We start from the raw sequence: 24,653 nt of genomic DNA on the forward strand, positions 1-24,653 counted from the left end.
AAATGAACCTCGTTAATCGAAGAGTTCAGGGCCCAGTTTTTTTTAAAGCCAATGAGTGAATCTTAGATCGAGAAAAGATCCAACTTATTTAGTATGGTACGCCTTTTTTCGATCTAAGATTCCCTCTTTAGCTTTAAAAAACTGGGCTTAGGTTATCAATATCACCTCCAACTTTGTCAACAAGTCCGTGTTTTAAGCTGTATTCCGTTTGGTATAATCCCAAATCTGAGTACCTGATATGACATTCTGATACAATTCACCTCATACGTATCATTTACGTACGGTTAAAGAAGGCCCCTTGGGGGCAATTTATGATCTATTTTCTCGTTATCCACTCAGCCGAGATTGACACTTGAAGGAGCAATGAGGTTCCAATCTCGAGGGGAAAATGTTGGTCTCTCGACAATCCAAGGTGAACCATATTTGTTCCCTTTGAGATCCACGAGATCGTAACTTCATAGCTTCATCTGGTCATGTCGTTTGGTCTAAAGTGTAATGCCTTATTAGAATGCATCAGACAATAGAAATATTCCCGTTTAATGCTTTCCCTATTGTGATGAAAATTCAAAGATTCTGGTAGATACTCGGTTACCTGGGGGATTTACATAATGTGCTGGAACGTTCCATGATTAAGGAATAGAGAGTGTGTTATTAATGGGAAACCACATGAACTTACGTTATTAAGTCAAACGAAAGGTCACACCAGACTAGTCCGATCCTACCGTCCATAAGCTATCTACGCTATCTGATTAATTAAAAAACAGAGATGAGTGCACCTCGATTCCAGGCCAAGGGCTTGTTTCGCCAATTCAGACAAAGAAAATGAAAATACTTCTTGATTGAACTCTTCATTTTAATGCAGGTCAAATTTGTTAGTTAATAAGGTGATGAAAGAAAGTTTTTAGCCAAATCCATTTTTGATTCAAGTAATCTCTATTTCTTTGCTTCGAAAAATGACTTCCCAAGCTCTGATGATTCGATCAAAATTGGCAACTTCTATTAATTCAAGCACGAAATATAAAACGGAAAAGGTTACTAAGATCTCTACAGGTTTGATCAATTTGCCCCTGTTCATGGAGGGCATAATTTTGGGCGGTATTTCTGTGATGTCAGTTCGGATCCAGATTAAGTGCGATCATCAGTTGTTGTTTCCATGAAAGGAACAAAGCGGATTACTCATACAAAAATAACGTTGTTTTCAATATCCTTCGTCTCAGTCTTTACAAAGCCAAGCTATCGGAAAGGAACTGAATCATCTTTTTCCAAGCGGCTTGTTGCCCTCGAATATGTTGAATGGGCGTGTCTTGGCCACCCATGAAGAGGCGGACACCTGGTGGAGCCAAAGGGTGCAACGTGGAAAACACACTGGGAGAGTAAGGCAAATTACACATGTGGCCCATGCCATCCAGGGGGACCACCTCAAAGTTGGTCTTGCCCGCTTGTTCCATCAGAACTGCTGCCTTTTGAGCAAATTGAACCGAATCGAAGTTGTGGTCGTCACATCCGGCCAGAAATAAGAGATCAGCGGGGGCGTCGGCGAAAGGAATTAGCTAGAATTGAACAGTCGATAAAAACCTTCGGTTCCCATCCAATGCAAAAAAACCATCCCAAGACTACTTGTGGGCACGTAATGACTTACAGAATCTGGGTACTTGTCCGGCTGCAAAAGACCCGACATGTCCAAAGTTTGGTCATCCCGAATAATGATGGAGCTTTCGTCGCTCATTTCGACGGGCAAACTGGCCACGCTCTGATTCTAATTTCCCCGGGATAGAAAAGACGTGGGTCATTTGCATTCATGGTTTTACTATGAAAGGGGAATTGATTAACCTTGTAATGCGTGGTTGTGGCAACACTGTAGATAGCGGCGTTGATGATAACAGCGGCCTTGATCTTCTCCCGAAGAAATGCCACGCAACTCAAGGCCACATCTCCTCCTGAAAAAGAAGGCTCGTGAGTTATCTTGTTGTCGATCCCTTGAATACAAACGGGAAAAGGCGCACCAAAGGTTTCAATTAGCACACCGATCTTATTTTCCAACATTTCCATCATTATGGTGTTTCTTTTTCAAATCAAAATTGTCATTATTCACGAAGCTGGCTTATTGCTCAAACAAATTTACCCACGTCTGCATTTTCAAATTGATTTCAAAAAGATTCAGAACCAATCAATCTGACGAGCCTCAACAACTTCTTCGAAACGACGGTCACTGGTCAAAGAAAGAAGACTAGAGGAGCATCATGTAAACAGACAAAGGGTCCCGGGTGATCCCTCATTGAACTCTACCTATTGAATTCCAATATTGAGAAGTGGTTGCCCAAAAATCCAATGCTGATACCCAACCCCAAATTCATTTTTAGGGCACGCCAAGCCAAGGCCTTTGACTTCAGAGTACACATTTTTAGCCAATGTTGTGCTTGGTCGCTTTCAAACTTCCCCAATGCAACGCATTTCCCTAAATAAACGCATAATCCCGCTCACCCTCATGGGTGGGTGAATTATTTTTCCTTGAATGCACATACTGTGCGTTTCTGCTCTACTCCATATGAGCAATTCGCGAAACAAAATACATTCGTATGTTTTCCCCGAGCAATTCACTAATACTGTGCCTTCAAAGGACACAGCTTACTCTGACATCCCACCAATGGTAATGAAGGCTTATAGTCAGCCTCTTATGAAAGGCTTTCAAAAGCTGTGGATACGAAATAGGAAAGCGTTTGCCTCTGAAATGTGAGCTTACTCAAGAGCCAAGAAGAACAACTGAATGGATCTTCAATAGATCGTGAAATTGTCTTCGTTAGTCCGCCCAACTAAAACTACTGCTCGCCTAGGTATGAGTAATCATCATCATCATTCACATTCATACATAGATTCGGTTCACAATGGACTTGATTAGTTTAAGGGGCCAATTTCAGGAGAGCTCCACTTTACCTACCTACCTTTGGAAGTTCCCACAATGCCCACACGCTCCCGATCAATCTGTCCTTGTCCAGCCAAGACGGCGGCCTCGATGGCCTCTTCGAAATATTCCACACGAATGTCCTTGTACCTTCTGGGCAAATCATCCACGCCGAAAAAGGCCACGGCCATGGAGGCAAACCCTGGGAAATGCATGTCACGTTGATAGCAAGATGCGTCTTTGAGACTGTACATACTAGTCTTTCAAGTCAAATGGTTAGGAAATGGTTTCGTTCCTTCTTTTCTTAAAAGGAATCCTCACTTGTTCAAAGCATGAGATGGATGGAAGGGAGAGGGGGGAACGCTTGGTTTTTATCACATTCGAGTCTTGGCCATGAATATGAAAGAACTAGATGTGAGATGTAACGATAACGGTGAATTTGAGAGAAAGGCCATGTCCCAAAATTGGCACACTCCGCATCAGCAAAGTACCATGTGGTCAACTGGAATTTATTTTGGAAGCATAATATCAAATAAACGAGGCGTTCACACCACCAACGGCTTAAATTGACTCATGTATTCTATATAGCTTTGGAAAGGTAAGGTTAGACAATAAAGAGTGTCTATATCTAATAGAGTGAGCCATGTAGGTTTATGCCTCGAGGAAAGTTCAATTTGATGAGGGTCCTGAAATATATCCCTGTGCACACAATGATCTTCCGGGCCTTTCAATCTTTCAATCTTCGACTCAGACGATTCGTGGACATCGGCACGAACTCCTATGGATTTACAGTGTTCCGTGGAAGCTCATAAAATTCTTTTAAAGAAGCAGAAAATGTTAGATGTGCTTTCAAGATAAGCAAATGGACCATCAACTCAACCGCCTCAATTTGGCCTTCATGCCTCAAGTCTCTCAGTGATCTAGTTGGAAAAGGAGTGGAATCAAGGCCACAAAGAGACCACCTCTTTCTTCATACACCATTCTGGTTGGAACGTTCGAACAACGAAGAAAATCCAGTTTGACGAATGGAAAAAAATAAATCGAAAACGACCCAACATTCATCCTTAACCAACCACTTAGGGTGGAACCAGACCAGACTCGAGCGTGTGCCAAACCATCAATCAATGTTCCAAAACCAAAAAGTTACTTGCATGGGTGGCTAGGAAAAAAGTTGAGCTTTGTCAATTAACATTGAGCTCGAAGGACCAGCTTTCATTATGGGTTCTCAAAATAGACTTCTCCTTTTCCTCCTCCTTCGCCATCCCAACAAGTTCCAGGTTCCAGGACGATGAGCGAACAACGACGCCAAATTCGGGAACTGAGTGAGTCCCTTACCTTTCGAAGCGAGGACCGCTGCCCGTTCCTCGATGACATGACCCCGGATGATTCCGCCGTACATCGTAAGAACCAAAGGACAGGAAAATTGGTCCAGAATCTTGTCCTCGGAAGGAAAGGTTCTCGGGAGGAACAGTGTTCCTCTCACTTGACCATGGCGAATTGGAATTCTTGAAACGTCCTGACCCATGAAAGAGCGAAGAATGGTGCAAGATGTCAAACAATTGAGAAACTGGTCCTGGAAAACAAAACTAGGCTCACGTACGTGGGTAGATCATCCAAGGACAACCTCCCTGGCTATAAATAGAATATTTTCAGGGCCAAAACGCAAAGTTTGCAGTTCCGTGTTGAAAAAAAAAAGTTGAAATGGTGGACATTGTCTAGTATGTAAAGAGAAGACTGGAAAGCAGCCTTGGCTAAAAAAAAGAAAGTACATAGTTTCGATTTGAACTTGGCGAGGTCACCCGATTGAAGTTGGTGAATGAGGTCATGACTTTTTTTTTATGTGAATGCCTTCTTGTCGCGCTTCGACGATTTTCTTTCAGACGGAGGTTCGCGATTGTAGTGATGTACCTCTTTGTTCCAATTGATTTCATTTGAAGTCGTCGCGGATGATGTAAGTTGTTCAGCATCGGCTCCAAATATCTCCAGATCAAACGGTAGGCTCGAAGTCACATCAATGGTTTGAATGCTATCCATGGAGCCCGGTTTTGGTCGCATGGACCAAAATATGCCCATTGGATCCACGCCTATCAAAGATCAAAACAATTTAAACCATCATTTTCTTGGCTTTGGACCAAAGTTCCGTTGATCGACTTGAGAACGTTATTCAACACTGGGCTAAGAATATCAAAACAATATGTGGTATATACTAAATACTATTACTAACTAATACTATTATCTGACACATATTCCAAGTTTCAAAGAGTTTTCCTTTTGTTTTAATCATAAGCAATATTTCCGAGAGTACAAATGAACATAGTCATTTAAGAATATACGATGACAAGTAATATAATAGAATAACAAGGTCTTTTAGTACCTTGCTTGTCATAAGACGGTTTTTTACTTGGCACAGAATGATGACTTTTTCGGCGAACTTTGAGTTATCCGCCAGATGTACCTAAAACCACAACTGAACTCTTTGTTGGCTCTGCATCCTTCCGTATCAGTTTAAAATCCATCAATCGCTCTTTTCCTTATGATTTAAGAGTACCATAAACTAATCATTCCTGGAAACTGGTTGTTTTGATTCTTCCATTTTATTGATCTGCCGTTTAAGATACTTTAGTCCAGCACCCACCATCCAATTTTTATTTGATCTTGGGGAAAATCAAACTGATTCTTATTTTGCAACGCCAACACACACAAACAAATATTTCTCCTGACTGATACTCAAAATTCTCATTTAAATAGTGTAATGTCATCGGTTTCCCCATTTTTCTTCTGCTTTGATCCTTGGGAGGCCAGATTGTTTCGTAGATCTTTAAATGTTTGGGTTCTATTGAGGAACGTCTTCGATTGAGATGTTGTCAAAGTGAGATGACAAGTTTGATACTCTGTGAGGCATAATAAGTCTTTACGTTACGTTTACATGACTGAGAGTGTATTAACTTGAGGATGAATGCCATTGTCTTCAATGTACGTACATGAAGCTACTCGCTCCGGCCGCATCTGATGAAGGGCTTGGGGTGACATGAATACATATTTTTGCTCTATTTGGACACCCTTGCAGGAAATGTTGATAAAGACAGACCTATGCAAATACTGTTATGTTAGCCATTGGGATTAACAGGGTTTCATACCTGAATATTGATTGGATGTGAGTTCATCACCAACTAACTAGATCCGGATTGAAGGGTTTGTGAGAAGGGGATAATTGCAGAGTAAATAAAAGCCACTCAAATGCTCACAAAGTGTTAGTTGTTAAGAGGGCCTCAAACATCTTTTCGCACAAAAAGCAAACACGAAACGTTCAGAGGGTGTTCGAAATAGAATTATCGATGAAAAGTGATGACTCGAGCTCGAGCGGGTCTGGTTTCGAGATGCCAGGACAGAATTGTCGTGGGTTTGTCCAAAATGTCCCCGCGGGCCGGGATCATCTTATGCAGCCGCTCCACAAGACTAATGCCCAAGGACAATCCAATCCCAATCGAAAGAATGATGAATAAGGTTGAACTCTCGGCAAGACCGAATTCCCGAGCGTCATCGCAACTCTGTCGTTGTGGCCGGTCAAAATATTTGCGATGAAATCGATCAATCAGGCCGGTCTCATCCATACGTTTGAGACCGAGATTGAGAATCTTCAAAACGGGCGAGTTTTTGGGAAGAGCATAAGCATATAGCTCGGTGAACAATTTCACTTTGGGCACATCCGTGATCTTACACGGGTACTCAGTGAACAGAGGATCGGCTAGATGGTAGTCACTACTTTCAATGGCATAATCCTGAGCCAAGGCCTCATAAGACACCTTGGTGAGCTGTCTATTTTCATCGTAAGTGACGATGGATCCGAACTCGTGTCCTGTCACTTTCTTTTCGAAGAGCCGTCTCAAAATGGATGATTCGGGTGCTGAACCCATGATCTGCTCCAAGGCCGTGTCTTTGTTAACGCTCAACTTGAGACTCGGGTGATGCAAGAGGTCATCTAGGGATTGAATGGGCATCTCCACATTGTTCACTGTCAAAAATGATGTCAGGAGAGCATTGTAGTGAGCAAATATTAGGAACCCCGACAACAAAGCCACCATTGTGAGCATTTTGGAATGAACCCAATGAGATTCGTAAGTCTTCTCAGGCCGAGCAACATGCTGAGCCATGATTGCTAGGGCTTTTAAAACCTTGAGAGGGAATTGCTGGCGCCAATTGGTAAACAAAAAGGTGAAGGTCAACGACATGGACAAAAAATACAAGATCAGAGCCATCCAAGCCGAGGGCGAGATCACCCGAACATAAGAACCCAGGGCCGAAGTCTCCCCAGGGCGTTGAATAAGCAACGCCTTGTAAATTTCCTTGACAGGGTAAATGAACTCTACAGCTTTTCGACGATCTTCCGTGATGGTGAGGTCGGCCACGGCAATATCAGCCACGCCCTGCTGAACTTGCCCAATCAGACCGTTAAAAGAAATGTTATCCGACATCATTGATCCATAACTGGTGTCGTTGACCGGTATGTAGGCACTAAATGTGAAATTCAGCCACTCCTGGAGTTGTTTAAATATCTCAAAATTGTATCCTTGGGCTTGAAGGAAATCTTGGTATACTGGAGATTTTTGATAGGCTACTTTGAGTTGTAGCCCTTTCAAGTCCATTCGCCGGTCCATAAAGTCTTGAGCTGCGGCAGGGTCCCACTCAAATGCATTCAATGAGATCGTTCCAAGAGTCTCGAGTTGATCCAGCCAAGCCTCGGAAAGGATCCACATTTCGTGGTAATGAATCAAATAAAGGCGGGCATCCCGTCTCAGGTTGAATTTGCTTTGATCAAAAGTATCCAATTTGCCAAAGGTACACATTACTTGACACCCTTGGGCCAGTACGTGGTTAATCTGTGGATGAACACATCCTCTTGACAAATACACCACATCAAACGTTTGACCAAGCACTGTGCCATTCGAAAAAGTGGTTGTCCTGGAAAATAATGCCATAATGAGGAACCAACATCTTGAGTTACAAGAGAAGCAGGAAGTAAAAATTGCTCACAAAGAGAAGACTATAGAAAAACGAGGCTTCTCTGACGATTCAAACGAAAAATAAACCTTTCTTTTTGACAGCCCGTAAGTGAATTTGAAGCGAGCCGAGAAAACCGCTATAAAAATGCCAAGTAATGGCCACCCTGGACTTTACCCAAGCATGCCCAATGTGTTTTGTGCGCAAAATGTGGCCACAACTTGGTCCAAATCCTCATCCGGGCTGGCTTGAAGATCATGCTGGTCATCACTCAAGACTAACACGTGAAAAGTTTGGCTGTTTGTTCCAAAGAGAGCATTACTCAGATTTGGATCAGTGTAAAAGTTGGCCAATAACTCCGCCCACGTGGGACTTTGTGGAAGTGCTGTTAATGTCACATGAGAATGGCAAGCAATCAGAAAGATTCCAATCGTCAGCTTTGATTTTTGCGAAGGTCGCATGTTCCCTTGGACCGACTTTTGTGTGGGATCATGAATTGTCAAAAACCAACTGAAGGCTTTTTACTTTCATGAACACTTGGTTATGGTCTACTTTAATGACCTCGTGCTATGGAGCATGGTGGAACCAATTCAATTACTTTGAAGGACAGAATTGATAACAAGTCTTTTCAAATGTTCCAAGGCCCCTTTCATAACCGAATGGGATAGTTGCTACAAAAGAGTTACCAATTTCGGCCAAATTGGAACATGAACAAATTGGCAGCTTGGGGTTAGCTCATCAGACACTAACTCCCTTCTAGGTACTGCTAGATAAGGAAAATGACCACCAACCAATCAAAATAGGGAAATGAGTTTGGCTCTGTAATACAACAAAAATCAAGAGCCGTGCAACATTGCTGACGTCAAAGAATTGCAATATGAGCTTCTCAACTTTAATAGTACACCAAAAACATCGGAAGATTTGACGTTGAACAACCGGTATTTTGTAAATGATAGTTCTACCCTACACATAAGTTCCATAAAGTTATAGGAGTAACATGATTCACAAATGCTTTTTCTGCATTGGTCATTTTACTCAGATTGATTGCTTTTTTAATGAAATGGCTGGATGTGGAGAACCTGTTCTCTTCGAATGATATGTATTACCATGAGAGCAAGCCCGCTGCCAACTTGGTGGTTCCCGTGAATAAATTCCTCCTCTGCTGTCAACAATTGTTATCATCAAAATCAGGAAGCAAAAGTGGAGGAGGTCCAGGGCTGCCCAGAAGAACACCATTCCCTTTTGCAGGTCATCGGTGAACCCATCAACATCCGAGGTTTCTCCCTCCCTAATTTTATTTATCCGGACCCAAGCCCAGCCACTCCCTCTCCAAGATCTCTTCAGCCTTACCCTCCATTCATCCTTTTTTCCCACCATATTGGATGGAGTCAGGTATCGTCTTTATCCATTTGACGGGGCTGATGGTCATTATAGACCACCATCGGACCATTGCCTTGGAGAACCGCTTCTAAAAAATGATGATTACCCTACTAGCTGCCCACTTCTCCGGATAGGGTGAGGATAGGGAACTCCTTCCCGAGTTTCAATTCGGTTTCCAGAAAAGCCGCCCTAATACCACCGCATCTAATCTCCTCCATTCGTTCTGGTGAGGGCTTATCCCACCCACTTTTCACTTTCATTGGCCTACCGCAGGGGGATCCGCTATCGCCAAGCTTTATGTATCCGACGTGCTCAAAGCTCACACGCACCAAACGCTACCATAAACCATTTCCCGGTGCAATATTTACAATACGCAGACGATCTAGTTTTTTTGACTAATTTAGTTGTGGAATTGCCAATTGCCAACAGAGTGCTTCACGGTTATATGGTTAAGACGAAGGCCATATCTTTCCATTAAGGTTATCTGTCTCCCACCTCCTTCCATATAAACGTCCCAGTAGTCCCAGTGATATCGTCAATAATATCAATTATGTCGGTTTCACCTTCTCCCCACAACTCTTCTTCGCAGCGTGTTAGTCGTTCCTCAATAAAAGGAACCAATTACAGTTACAATTGCTCTGGCCAAAAAGAGTAATTCGTTTCCCAACCGTGAATCGACAAAAAATTTAATGACATTACTCGTTACAATTACTTTCACTAAAATTTAGAGTACCAACATTTTTTTTGCCTCAACAAGACCTTTGCTGAGTCACTGGTTACATTTTTGTTTCAAACACTTCCTACCAACATGTTACACTAATGAGCATTGATATTGTTTATTTGCTTAGCACTGCCTTACTCAATCCTTACTTACTTGGTCATGTTTGTATCACGTTCGTTAGAAATTCAGTATTGGAAATTCTCGAGCTTATAAAACTGCCTTCGTGCATCGTGATACTGTCTCTGGACTTGGATGAAAGTGGATGAAACCTGCTGAATGCCCTTACCTTCATCATCTAATAGTGGAGTGTCTAATGACGTCGACCCAAAGGTCATTGAGCGGAATTTCATTCCATTCAGTGCCATATTACTCGCAGCAACCCAAGAGTAGGTTTGGTCTAGAACCTCTATCAGACAACCGGAATTCTGACCATTCATACCAACGACCAATTTTGTATCGTCAGCATAGGAAGAGATACTGACATTACTACTACCAAGCTTCTGAAGCGGAGCAATAAAGATGATGAAAAGGAGAGGTCTCAAAATGAAACCCTGAGGAACACCCGACTTGACATCATGTATGTCAATGAGAGATCCCTCAACCTTAACCAATTGCTTCCTACCATAAATGAAACTTCTTAGCCAATTGAGAACCTTGCCTTGGATCCCAATCTCATGGAGCCTGTTAACTAAAAGACCATGGTCTACCTCGTCAAAAGCCTTGATTCTTGTTAAAAGCAAGCAGAATTTTCAGCCCTGATTTTTCTTTCTTCAGGATAGATTCCAATACAAAAGGAAGGAGTGCCCAACATTGGACGGGTAGTAGAGGACCTAATTATATACACAGAGACGCCCCAAGAACACCCTGACGCCGTGGCTAAGGCATTGCAGGCTTGTAACAAGGCAAACATCTCCCTCAATCCAAAGAAAGTTCAGTATTGCCAAACAGATTGTTACCTTTGGTGGTTATCTGATTAGTTGTGGACGATATCACATCGACCCTGCCCTCACTTAAGACCTCCGCAATTTCCCAACCCCTACCAACAGGACAGAGCTACGCTTATTCCTCGGTCTGGCTCAACAACTTGGAAACTCAACAAGTGAAATCAGTCGCCTTGTGGACCTTCTCCGAAGCCTGAACTTACAAAAAACCGCCTGACTATGGCGTCCACAGCATCAGGCTGCCTTTGAGGCCACAAGGAGTGCCCTGGCCGGTCCACCATTCCTATCAGGCTTCCATCTAGAAAGGAGGACTGAAATGATAGTTGATGCGAGCAGCCTGCATGGTCTGGAGTTCCTCCTTCGCCAGTGGGATACCAGAACAAACCAATTGTTTGTGCCTTTTACAGCGATCTAATTTTCTAAAAACAACTATCTAAATCCCCTGGCGTTGATTCTAGCACGTGGAATGTATTTCATTCTCCTTTTTTCTTCTGTATACACACATACATTATTCATACATTTTCCGTTGACATCGTTTCAGTTGTATTTTCGGGATCAGGGTGCTCGATATTCGCCTCAACATCCTCCTTCCCGTGTGTGCTCACACCAACATTTTTCTCTAGGATGCACAGCTTAGTTGCTAGCACATTTTTGTTCCTCCTTTGGTTTCCATCGTTGCAGCTCGAACCTTGCCATCCCTTCATGGATGAACTACGATGACCCGCCCACCGTTCCATTCGCTTCGCGGTGTTTGAGAATCCACAATCAAAACGGAATTGCCTACTTTGAGATTTTGTTGTTCCAATTTCCATTTAGGTGTGGCAATAAGGTTTGGCAAGTACTCGTGAGTTCATCTCTTCCATATAGTCTCGATGATTCCCTCCAAAAAATGGAAATGTTCCCTCGGATTCATCGAGGAAAAATCGCCTGGAGGAATCATTGGATTAGGTCGTTGCAATAAGAAGTGATTAGGAGTCAGACAAGATGGTTCATTCGGATTGTTCCCCTGGTAAGTTAGACATCTGGAGTTAAGGAAGCCAGTCACTTCTGCGAACACCAGTCTCAATCCTTCACTTTTCATGAAACGTAAGGTTTTCCCCTCTTGTTCTAGGACTCCATCTAAGGCTCGTTTCACATATTTAATTAAGGCTTCATGAGCTCCTCCCCAATGGGGTGCATTGGGTGGTTGGAAAGTCCAGTCTAATCCCATCTTCCTCTTAAGAGTCCGGGGCAGCCGCCACAAAATTGGTACCATTATTAGAGTATATCAAGAGGTGGGCGTTCTCTAAGGTTTTCAAAGACCGGAAGGCTAACAGGAAGTCACGTAAGCCTGGGAGTGCTTCCAAGTGAATTGCACGTGTCGTGACGCAAGCAAAAATCAATCCCCACCGTTTGTCCGTTTTATTTCTTGATATTAGAACTTGGTAGGGCCCAAAGCAGTCTACCGATATTCGCGTAAATGGTGGCGCCGGACCCCCCAATCTTTGCTCTGCCCTTTAGTAAGATATCTATACATGTCGAGGTAACCAAACCTCCTATGAGCTGTAAATGTAAACTGTTCTCTTCCTTTTCCGATTTCACTCTATTTATTCTAGTTTCTACTCTGATATAAAATACACGTTTACTTCCATGGAATTCACGATATCCTAACATGGCGCAGCCGAATTAGTGGAACCATCATCCATATCGTTCCTAGATCGCCGCATTCAATTGTGTTCCTCCTTCAGACCTGACATATCTTCCACGGTTGATTTCCTCTTGGGTCTTCCCTTCACTAGCTTCACCCGTATTCACCACACACCCACATTGGAATATCATTCCGGCCATGGAAGCCACTAAAAAGTCGTTGACGGCCAAGAAGGGCGTTTTCACCAGTCGCCTCAACGCTTGCGAAACGTTTATATCTGACATGAATGCTTTGGACGACTCCGGATTCGACTTGCCATGGTTTACCAAATCAATGCACTATTCCTCAAGGTAGAGACCACACTGACCGATTTGGACACGGTACAGGGTAGAAAGAAATTAAGGGCCGCTCTTTGCCGCTTCTGAAAATCCTACCCCTTGATTTGGTCAGATTGAATCTCCAGTTTTCATTAAAAAGGATTATCGAAAAACCTAACACCATGCCACGAATGATCCGATTTTACTCCAAAGGAGATTGGTAACCTTCTGATGTTTGGCCACCTAAAGATTGAGTCTTGAAAATCCAGATTTCGGCCGTCTGAAATCTTCCCCATAAATGACTACGTCATCAGGCAAGAAAACGGAAGAACTCTCATCCCCTTTTGTCCAACCAGAACATGCTGAAGTAGGAGACCAAAGAAACTACAATGTTCCAACGTTACACCAACCCCCAAACCACCCGAATGGCCAAGGCATTGCTAAAGATACACCCCCAAGCCCAAAAATAAGACCACACCGTACACGACAACCAAACTCATTATACATTGGACCAGAATGGTCAAAGTGATGGTAAAAGGAGGGGAAGGCATGAATTATAATTAATTCAATCTTTTATAGTAGTCATCTGCCCCCTTATTTCCCATGCTACAGGTCCTCAAAAATGCCCCTGGTCAGCACACGTCGCAAATCCTACGCGGATATTAGTTATTATCCTTATGTTCTGTTCGTCCCTAACTCCCCAGGGAGGAGGTGTATGTGTGTGATATTTTGTGGGACAGTAGTGGCCACACTGAGATTTCCGGGTGAACAAAATAAGCACTCGAGATACGAACACGACTTGTTAAACAGGTAACAAGTAATGGTTGAGTTATTTGGGTCGTAACAATTAAAGCATTTTAAAATGCAATGGGATTACAGTTTCTTTTTCGAAAAAAAGGAACAGAATACTGTATTTTCCTACCTTGTAATTTCATTTTTACTGCCTTGCTCGTTCGCCAATCCTTTCAAGTCTTTAAAATTAAAAGTTAAGACCAGGACCAAGATCAGCTACATTTATAATAAACTCCCCATCAAAAACCATCACGTCCTCTGGTTCCCCAGAGGGCGTGGGTTCGAATCCCGCCTTCGGAGAAAAAAACGTGCCCCAAACTGCCAATAATGCATTGGCGCATTTTATGTGCAAAACAGAGCCCCTCACCATCAGACTGGCAAGGTTAGTGTTCATAAGTGTTGGGAACCTAACCTTTCCGGAGGCAACGTCAGGACACAATTTGTATCTTCCCGGTCAAGGACATATCAACACATATTTTTCTGTCCCTTTCGAATATTAGCGGTCATTCACCTTGGTCCTGCTCCCACCCGAATTTCATCAAGGGGACCAAAGCCTCACGCAACCTCTATTTTCTCGTCTTTTTCCGGGTCGTACATTCAACGTTTCTTCGCCCACATTTTCCCCTTAAGTCGAGAAGGTGAATGAGCGAATGTACGACCAACCATAAGTAAGAGAAAAAAACTCGTCGGAGCAACCTATCCACGTTTCGCTCTCTTTTTCTGACGCATTAGTAACTCAAAGTAAATTGCTGGCAATTTCTTCAGGCTGACCAGATTGAGGCGAAGGCCGTTGGATTATGGAAGTTTTAGGAGAACAATTTGAAAATTAGTCACCTTTTTGGGCCCGCTTGATGTCCAGAGGGTTGAAATTGGTAATCTAGCTTCTTGTACCTAAAACTCTAGAATTAAACCACTCAGTGTTTGTTTTCCGCATTTTTCATCCACTAATTACCCAACTAATTCGCCATTTTCCCCACCTTTTTTTAGCCGCTATTTTAGCAAATTTAATCGACTATTTTTTTTCAGGTCTAGATATAACAACTTTAGCTTCTATCTTAAAGTACGAGTAATTTCTATTTTTTATCATATCGGTTGTTACTGCTCAGAAATGTAAATTTGCAATCCGTTCCAGATTGGTTGAATGGTTAGGGTTATGGATCTAGGTCAAAAAAATCCTTAAATGAGGTCGAAGTGTTGAATCGAACCGGGGACCACTCTTGTGGTAGAAAACTATGCTTGTCACTAACCCATCTTTCTTCTCAAATGAATTAGTTATTACTTATTACTCTTTCTGTAGGAGATGATAATGAAAGAACATTTAATAAATTGCAAAAAAATCGACATTCTATCATTTGATGGACCATTACGAAATTCTCAAATGTGTTTTTCAATTCTATTGATAGAACTAATTGGACCCAAACAATCATCCCTGAAAGTGGGCAACGCTTATTATGCTTCATTACATCGTTTATATTTTCATTATGCGAACCCCCCATAAATCTAAATTGCAATTTCAATAGGCCCATAAAGTGTTCATGTTTCCGGAACATGACATTGGCTTAGCTACACGAAAGAAAAACCACCATTTCCCCCATTTGTTATCTCTGATCGATCTGCAAGTACTGTACATGTACATATGTACCTGAGGACCAATTTAGAAATGGCTGAATTACACATTTGAATATTGTTCAGACAATAAACAAAATTGCACCTTGGCAAAAACATGCACAACTTGGCCTTAAGCACTTTACAGTGTGATATATCGACACCCCTACCTTCATAGGAGCTTCCAGGCAAGGCCGTGGCGGTTCCAAAGTCCAAGCTTCCATTTTTGGAGGTTCTGAACCAACTCTTGGACTCGAAACTTAACCGCTCTTTGGGAACGTTGAGTGAGAGCTTGGCTTGAACACAACTGTAATTTGGCAACCCAGCTACCTTGATCGATACAGGCTCATCAATCACGGACGGATTTGGTTCCACTATTATGGTGGGCTTGAACGAGCTGTATGATCTGAAAGGCAGAGTAGTCACATTTGTATTTGCTCCCATTCCATTTCATTGATTTTCATCCAATTTGTCGAAGAACACTCGTAAAATAGTCTCAATAATTGAATTATTTGAATTGGACCACATGCATAACCGATTATTGTACAAAGGAGCTATTGCCCAAGACAGTTTATAATGACGGGAATGACGGGAATGAGAGGGATCTCATAAAGTATTGCTGAAAACCAGTTCCTGCCCAGTATACAGGTTTGCTGTTCACATTTTTGGGATTCACGTCTGCTTTTGTGATGCAAAATGAAAAGAAGTACAATAAGAAAGTGCACTTTTCAAATACTGAACTAGCCGTTAAAAGCGTAATATTTCAGGCTGAACAATGATGAACAATCACTATATAAACTCTTTGAGACGGCGTTTGAATGTATCCCATAAGGGTTCAATTGTATAGCTGATGTTTTATATGTTACATGCACATACCCCCTAAACAAGAAAACCCTACGTGTCCAGAAAGGGAATTTAATCAGCTATTTATATGTATCGTATAGGAGTAAAACTCTCATATCTTACTTGGACTCTTTGGAATTCACATCTCTTGAAAGTAGCTTCCAATTTTGTCAATCTTGCACTAACACTCTGTTTATGCCATTAAAAATACAGCATCTAAAGAAAAAATGCCAGAATGGACCAATTAATCCGTCTTCAAAGATGAATTTGCGTCAAAACTTTCGCTCTAGTGCTAAATTTGAATCTTAGAAAAACTTGCAGCTTGCATTCTGTATGTAACAAAACGTCTAGAGTTTGATCATTCATGATTACAAATATAATTGAAAATAATGGTATAGGCATTTTCAATGAATAGTTCAATTCGAAATTTCATACCTTTGTAAGGAAAACCAGCCTGATGATGATGGATACTTTTGAGGAAACTTGAGGACATGTCTTAGGAATTGGACCCGGCGAATGACCTGAAGATTGGAATTCCCCGTCCTCACCATGACCGGATCGAGGACAATCCCAATCCTTATCTAACGGGAAAACGTGGTCAATGGTTAATGGTTATTGATCCTTGGCGTTTGAGGGATTTGATCACGGCAATCGGGCGGGGTATGCGAGTGTTGAGTTGAATGCTAAGGAAGTCTTGGGTACGAAGAGCATAATACTCTGTCTTGGTAGCGCTATTGTTTCAGATGGAGGCGAATGTTAGGATCAACTGGACAGTTTGGTTTCCCAAACATAGCGCTATTGGGAGAAAAATGATTTTGCAAACCAAAGAAGTGCGTGGTAAGGTGCGATAAGGTGATAATGTTAAATTCGATGACTGCTCGTTTCTGAAGAAAATGGAAAACAAAACCAATTTTAATTGGTTCTATTCACCCCTTAAAATGACTTTGAAATAACCTCATCCAAATCATGAAAGATTAATATATTTTTCGGAAATGTTTTCAGTTATTATTAGTACTTGCGGGCTTCCTTACCGCTACTGGGATTGGAATCCCAGCAGTTCAAGACGAGAAATTTATCAATTCTACTCAACTTTTTTTACTTTAATATATTATTTGATCGACCAACGAATTAGAGTTAGCTGATCGGGCTAACCCTTTAATATAAGGTTGATCGGGAATTTTGGTCAAAAACTTGAATCCTGCTACTGGATCAACGCCTACATACGCCCTACGAATATCTTACGAAGCAAATTAAACAATCAAGGAGCCCGAGAAAGAAGAGAAGTGGACTTCATTGTTTTAACTAGCCTGGATTCTCGAGGGCTTGAAGGTGCTCTCAAAACGCACGTTAAGCCTCTACGGTTACTACAATTGATCCTAAATCCTGGGTTGGGGCAATACTGATGGATGCTTTTGAAAACGTACAATATCGGATACCTTTCGTACCTTTTCTGAGTACTATACAGACAAGGTACGAAAGGTAACACAATATTCATAGTTCCACTCTCGTATAACGAAAAAATGAAGAGTGGGATATGTTGGAAGGTGCCTTATTGCATTTTATTAGCTCTTTTCATATTCAAAATTTGTCAGCATTGTTACCAACAAACGGCTGGTCAAAAGACTTTTGGTTATGATTGAAGGTCGGAAAAATGATGGATTTTCTTGCTGAGAGTAAATTCTAGATGGTTGGCAAAAATTGGGTTTTGCTTTTGCTAATTTTGCAGTGTTCTAGTTTTTCCTACAATGGTGTTTTTTCACAATGATCAAAGCCCTCCTGGCTATTCGTAGTCAATCAAACCTCTGGGATTGCTTTTTTGTTGGGTATATCCGACCTCAAGTTTAATAATTAAGCCATCTTTTGGTCAAAACTCCAAGTTTCGGTTTTGAGCAATAATGGGCAGAAACCTTGGTTTTGATTTCGGCTCAAATTTGAATGTATAAAAGCACTATCAAGAATTGAAGTTTTCTGCCTCTTCGTTCTTTTTATTCCGAATTTGTTCAAGTAATCATATTTCTCACCTACAGTAGTTCAATCTTTTCTTCGTTTATCCACGAACTTCTAGAAATATACGTACGTAGACTATGAAGTTCTTGGTCGTAACAGCTCTGAGGCACTTTACGATTTAAAGCTATAAAATAATGAACGTAGACATCCTCAATTCAAGTCAGGTCATTTTTTTCTTTTTTTCATCATTTACTTGTAAATTGGTTTGTTCTGAACTTATATTGTCAAAAGCTTATGTAGCTGACCAAGAGCAGGTCGAAAATTGTAATGTAGTATTTGCAACATAACTTTGGACATATCTCCTGAGTTCCCTTAGCATAGTTTTGGGTTCAAACTTGGTCAAGTTCATGTATTCAACCAGATCTTGTGGTCGTATGGAGTGCTCATTTGGAGCACTCCATTTTTCCTTCCGTTCGCAGTCCACATCTCTAGAAGTCCGTGGCTTATTATAGTGGCATTTCACTTCCAACATTTTGACCCTGTTGCCTTGAATCTTTGGGATAATGGCTTTCGGTTTCGGTTCCGGTTTCGGTTTCGGTCTCTTTCGCCCCAAAGCAAAAAATGGCTATCAAAAAACACTCCGACATGAATCTTGAGCTGCTATGTTTGTAGGCTAGGCTCAAGAAACGCGAAAAGACAAGTCAAAGGAAATTGGGCGTCAAAGATTGCTAGCGGACGCTAATCTTGGTTGGAAATGAATGCACTTCGTAAAGGCCCCAGAAATCCCGTGACGGTCAGATTGGAAATTGGCCACCTTCATTGGCCATTGAGCGTTCAGCCCATTTCTTCTCCACTATTTGCAGCTCAGCGAGAAAACGTCCCCATTAGACTTTAGAGACTTAAATAACAGGTTTCTATTTAAAATACACTATTGTACTTCAACAAGCAAGGAGTTGACGACTTTTCCTTTCATTGTGTGCTTTCATCTGAGAAAAATGGAACTCTGCATCAACAATCCATGAATTGATTATCAAGATTTGCTTTAACAATCACTCTTCCGAATGCGATTAGTGCGTCCATGATCAATACTGATCGTGAATTTTTCAGGATGAAAGGACCAAAAGATGATTTTTTTTTAGGCACGAATCGCCCTTTAAATGAATCACGGACTCGGGCAAGACCGAATCTTGGCATTATAGTAATATGAGCTTGGGTTCAATTCATGACACACCCTTTGGATCATCCGTTGGATCAAACACATGGGACGAAATAGAGGTTCCAGAGAGGACCATTGATCCACCCGAGCTGATTCTCGATAACAGGGACGAGGTTCAAGGTTTTATTGAGTTTCAAAGTTGCCTCATTGTTTAGAGATAGTAAGTTGGGATAACTCTTTTAAAGCAAGAATGCAAGAAAACGACGCAATAAAATCAAGTAAGTTTATTGGAAGAAAAATCTCCCAAACTGATAATAAATATAACGCAATGATTGGCACATTTGGGGTATTTTTTGCCGCCACGACGTATCACTTATTAGTGCATAACGTTATTGACTCTTGCTTTCAAAACAGAGGAAGCGTTTACTTATTACATGGAGTTGACATCGTGCTAATTCCGTTGAAGGTCGAATTCATAGAAATCAGTCTTTCAGTATAGCCAACTTTTGATAGAGGGGTTCACTAAGAAGGTTGATCTGTTCCAAGAAGGTCTTTTTAAGGTACAAATTTTCAAGTCATCCCTTTCTTTAATCAGCTTTTGAAGCGAAGTCCTTCTTGGTCGCATGCACTATAATTACTGTGCTCCCTATCATAGGCACATATATAATAAATAAATATACCTTAGGGAGTCCATTTTCGATTTCAGTTTTTTTTCAAGAAGTCTTCCTATGGCTTTCATGGTTCAGTGGCTCGCGAGTCAAGTGAATGAAGTCATATTTGATTTGGTCCTTCATCGAACGTGCTTTCAAGCCTACAGCCACAGCTTTATTTTGCGCCATCCTCCAAAATGAAATTGCCTACGAAACGAGCGTTTCTTTTAGTCGCGTTGAAGCCATCAGATTACTATGTGGACGTGATATCGAACTAGCTTGATAACGACCTGATTTTTCAACAAGGCAATCAATTAGTCTTGAAATTTGACGTGAACATATTATCTGTCTCAATTGTTCTCTCAAGGGCTTTGAATGGCATTCGTTGCCGAGGAGTTCTTTAAATAAAAATGTTGATGCCCATCATGAACTTGCACACCGGAAAAACTGGCTCCTATCACTTAATATTCTTGTATGGATCGTCAAGCAAGGCATAGCAATCAAAATTGAATTGGTAGTCAAATCCAGGCTAAGCTGAGCTTTTACAATTGGTAAATCCTAATGAATAGGAATCCCAGCATATTTTTAGGGAAGACATTTGTATTTACTTTGTATTTACTGTGACGCATGTGTGATGTTCTGCGGAGGCAGCAATTTGTAAAAACTGCAACAACCGTAAGAAAAAACATACTTCGTACATTATTGATCATAAATTCCCTTTCAACAAATTTCAATTCGAAGCAAATGGACGTCCGACATCAGTCAAACGAGTTTTTTCTTAGAAGGCTTGTATTTTTGTTACAAATTCTGCATTCCAAGAAAATCGATTTAATCCAATTGCCAAGTGCATGCCTCAAATTTGGCTGGAGAAATAGATTGCCAATTTAAATGCAAAATTCGCCTTAAGCAATTGGCTTCAATCGTTGCAAATTCAATCTGACGCATCTAATACTACTGAACCAAAAATATGAACACACATCATGAAGGTCCTTTGCCAATCATTATTTTTTTTCGTCTTGTGGTTGTTCCAAGAAGTCTCAAGGGTAACCAAATTGATGGAAAACGAGGAAAAATAATAAACTGCTTGTCTCCTTTCCTGCCTTTTTTTACCAAGGGAGATTGGATCAAGCGACGAAAAGGTTGAGATTGTGTTCCTTGAACAATGCAAATACTATCGCTTTCCTTTCATTCTTTATTCTTGGAAATGGTGTTCCAGAATGGTTTGGCTTCGAAATGGTCGAGGTCCAAAGGCCTGCTGGATCCTGTCACTGGTCTTTTGTCCTTTTTCAAGTCCACTGGCTTCAAATGAGCGGTCTAGGCATGGATTCGATGAAAATCCTCACACAGAGAAAGGCCGTAGACAAAAGAGGCCCCAAGCAAACTTGAATGAAGTGTAAAATGACGATTTGACAGCCGGTAAGATTACTAGACTGCGCGGGTGTCGTTGAAAAAGAAAGCCAATCAAGCATTCAACCTTTATTTTCTTCAAAGTCCTCGTAAAGTGTCCGGGGTATTCTATACGTCACATGTACGTCAAAGATACCTTGAAGTCCATGTTGACTGATATCAAGGGGCCCTTAAAAAGGGGATCGTTTTCCCGAATGAATTGGTTTCGCCAAAACACAAAGATAGCTTTCAACTAGCCCGCTAGGCAGGAGGCCGTGGGTTTCATTGAAAAAGTTACTGCCTAAGACGGCATAGAGGGATAGATCAAGGAAAAGAGCTTCTTTCATAAGGAGACGCAAACGAGGTCCCCCAAAAGGATCATCAATAGTTCATAAGAGAAGAACCAAGGATATGGGTCACCTTTCACTGTGTGAGTGCAATCGAGTTTTGGCAAGGACCTTGACGTAATCTTGAAACTGTTCGTAACTTGAGACTTGTTCCAAGGCACGAAACTTGGCTGCATCCTCTCGGATATGTCGGTTTTCACCCTCCACCAAGGCATTAATGGCCTTATCTAGCTGATTAAAGTCCACCGGTTGCTTGGCCATTTCTTAGACTTAAGTAGAACACATCGCAGACATGATATCAATCTCTGCTACGTTTAATGAATGAGCGTTTCCTTTCAAACAACTATACTGCTTTTGTTCACAAAACCTTGAAGCCATTCCATTTCCAAGTCTGTTTTCGCTCTTTCAGGAAGTTCTAATCACCGAGAGTGGTTGTCAAAAAAGGAACGGATTTATTCAGAGAGATGAAATTCTCAATCCTCAGGAGGAGCCGAAAAAGCAAAAAAAAAGGACATTCTGTATAACAAACCCATCAACTCGGTAGAAGCAATGATGGTAATTTCAAGCACTGTCGATCGCCCTACTGGCCTATCTAACGTCGACCAAACAACGATGTGATCGCTGGCGACACTTTCGATTTATCATGAGACGATGTGAGCGCTTCGATTGGCACAGTTGTCACACCAGATCCTGAGAATCCTAAACCAAGACCACGTTGGGTATGGGTAGCTGCTCGAGCTCGTTCGTATTGTTGCTCTTGAGAGGCAAATAGAGATGCTTGGGTTTGCTCGACAGGGTTCGGCTCTTTCACATCCGGAGCCGAGTCGCCTTTAATGCCCATGAGGCGTCGGAATTTTTCATTGACTTGATTGTTGCCAAAATTGGTGGCCTCCCATTTGTTGAATGACGTTTTGTTGAGGGCGCTCGTCGAATGGCTGGATACTGGGGCAGCTTGAGGAACAGGGGTCGTCGGAACTGGGGGCGTAACGACCGAATTGCTCTCACTACTGGCCTTCTTGTTCCCCCAGAGCATTTGCCTCTTCTTGATTTGCTCGGCATATTTCAAGGGATTGATGGCCGATGGGTTGTAGTACTTTGGCAAGTCCACCCCGGTGATCTCCTTCACCCGGGCCACTTGGGCCTGGGCTTGAGCCTGGGCATTTTGAGTGAGTTTGGCTGCTAGATTTGGTTGGGCGGCCGTTGTTAGACCACACGCCAGAAGCTTGCGATTCCTCACATCTTCTTTGGACATTGTGGGACTACGAGATCGCATTCGAGTTCGGAAGTTATCTTGGCGTCTACGGTCCCGATCGCGGTCCCGATCGCCACCACCTCGTCCTCCTCGTCGTCGCCGTCGATCGTGATCTCGATCCTTGGGAGATCTGGAGCGTCGCTTGTGATCTCTGGACCGGGAGCGGGACCTGGAGCGTCGTCGATCTCGGTGTTTACCGCCCCGATGGTGGCGTTTATGATCAGGCCTCGGCGACTTGGACCTTCGACTCGGGGATTTGGAACGTCTGCTCGGGGTCTTGGAACGTCGACTGGGGGACTTGGACCGCCTGTCGGAATTCTGGGAGTCGCGACGCGGAGGCGATTTCCTCTTGTTCAATTGCTCTTTCGCATTCAACCCTGTCGTGTTCGGACTACGATGGACTTCTTCCGATTGGGGCGACTTCTCTCTGGATGGGCTCTTTTCGGGCGACTTCTTGACCTCCGACCGCACCGATCCGTATTCCGAGGGCTCCTCGGGCGCCAAGGAACCATATTCACTGGCGGTCACACCACTCTTTGGCTGGCTGGGTATCTTTTTCGAAGGCTGGTTGAACTGGGCTTGGTATGCTTTGTACTCGGCCTTATTAGGGAAGAGCTTTAGGGCCCCGTTGGCCTCGGATCCACTTTCTTCATTTTCGTCGGACATGTCCATGCCGACCTCCTCGTAATTGGCATCTTCGTTCCGGCCCTCGTCCTCGCCGGAGCTATAGTTGACCACCAACTTGGACATCTTTTCAACTGAAATAAACCATAGGCACACATATTTTCCCCACAATAACGCTTAAGACACTGGGATCAGTTGTAGGTTAGGATCCAATTCTCAAGGCTCGGTTTAATGGTGGACAATAGGCTTAAATATAACAATGCTCTATGTTTGATTGGTGTACAAACCGGTCGGAACGCGATTCGGGAAGGTTTGGCCATGATCCTCAAAGATTTGAACGGTGTCGATTGTCCTTTGGTAAAATAAAAGTAAAAGTATGAACTACCCATGTTCAGAATTGAAATCCAAAACGCTATTGCTGTTATTGATATCATGTCTGCCGACTTGTGCCTGATTCTAATTTCGATTTCTCTCTCTATTTCGCCGAAATATCACAAATTCCAACGCCAACAATATCATTTGATCGATATGGTTGGTATGGATTAAACAAGAATGCATTTACTGATTGGGTTGTTGGTGTAGAACCCGATGCAAAGACAGCAAACATACCTGGGTTTATTCTTTCTCATTCAATCCACTGTCAGATTGAGTGAGAAGAACGCAAGTCAACCAATCCTCCCGATGAAGGTGCCAATGGATATAAGCGCGATGGATGATGATGATGATGATGATGATGATGATGGTCAACAAAGTACTTAACGAGTGATATAACAGAGGAATAACACATTAGTATTTTCCAACATTAAGAAGTACTCGATATGTTATGCATTCTTATTTTCTTAGTACTTGATCTAGGACTGAATCATTTGAGCGCCTTGACCACCATTAAACCGGCATTTAGCGAATAATCGTCATTGTGGGGATCTATATAGACAAACAAGTGAGATTGAAGGTATACCTGGTCAATATTTGAGGTAGATGGCGGGCAAATGAAACCAGGAAATTGCGTTTTGGGATCTCTTTTCGATAAGGAATTTCCAGCCTTGGAACTGCAATTCAGCTGAAACGACCACAGTGTTGTTGTTTTATACATGAACCAAAAGCGTATTGCGGGAAATTAAGATCTGAATTAACGTTGATACTCATGTTTTTATATGATCATTGACAT

General features: G+C 42.1%; 1 protein-coding gene across 8 annotated transcripts; it reads right to left on the reverse strand.

The window, feature by feature from the left end:
- Positions 1-975: 975 nt before the first annotated feature.
- Positions 976-24,589, reverse strand: LOC131887779 (acyl-coenzyme A thioesterase 6-like). Of its 8 annotated transcripts, none has more exons than XM_059236466.1 (9): positions 24,444-24,589; positions 16,559-16,704; positions 15,451-15,686; positions 4,808-4,983; positions 4,235-4,472; positions 2,940-3,101; positions 1,831-1,937; positions 1,640-1,756; positions 976-1,550 (listed from the first exon to the last, which is right to left on the reverse strand). In XM_059236466.1, exons 1-9 carry the CDS (start codon positions 24,576-24,578, stop codon positions 1,221-1,223), a joined length of 1,647 nt encoding a protein of 548 aa, XP_059092449.1. In that variant the 5' UTR covers positions 24,579-24,589; the 3' UTR covers positions 976-1,220. The 8 variants fall into 8 exon arrangements, 7 of the variants coding, with proteins under 7 accessions (XP_059092449.1, XP_059092453.1, XP_059092450.1 ...); XM_059236470.1 differs by lacking the exon at positions 24,444-24,589 and adding an exon at positions 24,095-24,432; XM_059236468.1 differs by lacking the exons at positions 976-1,550; positions 1,640-1,756; positions 1,831-1,937; ... (3 more) ...; positions 15,451-15,686; positions 16,559-16,704 and adding exons at positions 22,039-23,619; positions 23,773-23,837; positions 24,095-24,239 and having other exon boundaries at positions 24,444-24,584.
- Between the last annotated feature and the right edge of the window lie 64 nt (positions 24,590-24,653).

Source organism: Tigriopus californicus, chromosome 10 (genome assembly GCF_007210705.1).
Source record: "Tigriopus californicus strain San Diego chromosome 10, Tcal_SD_v2.1, whole genome shotgun sequence".
Taxonomy (NCBI): Eukaryota; Metazoa; Arthropoda; class Copepoda; order Harpacticoida; family Harpacticidae; genus Tigriopus; species Tigriopus californicus.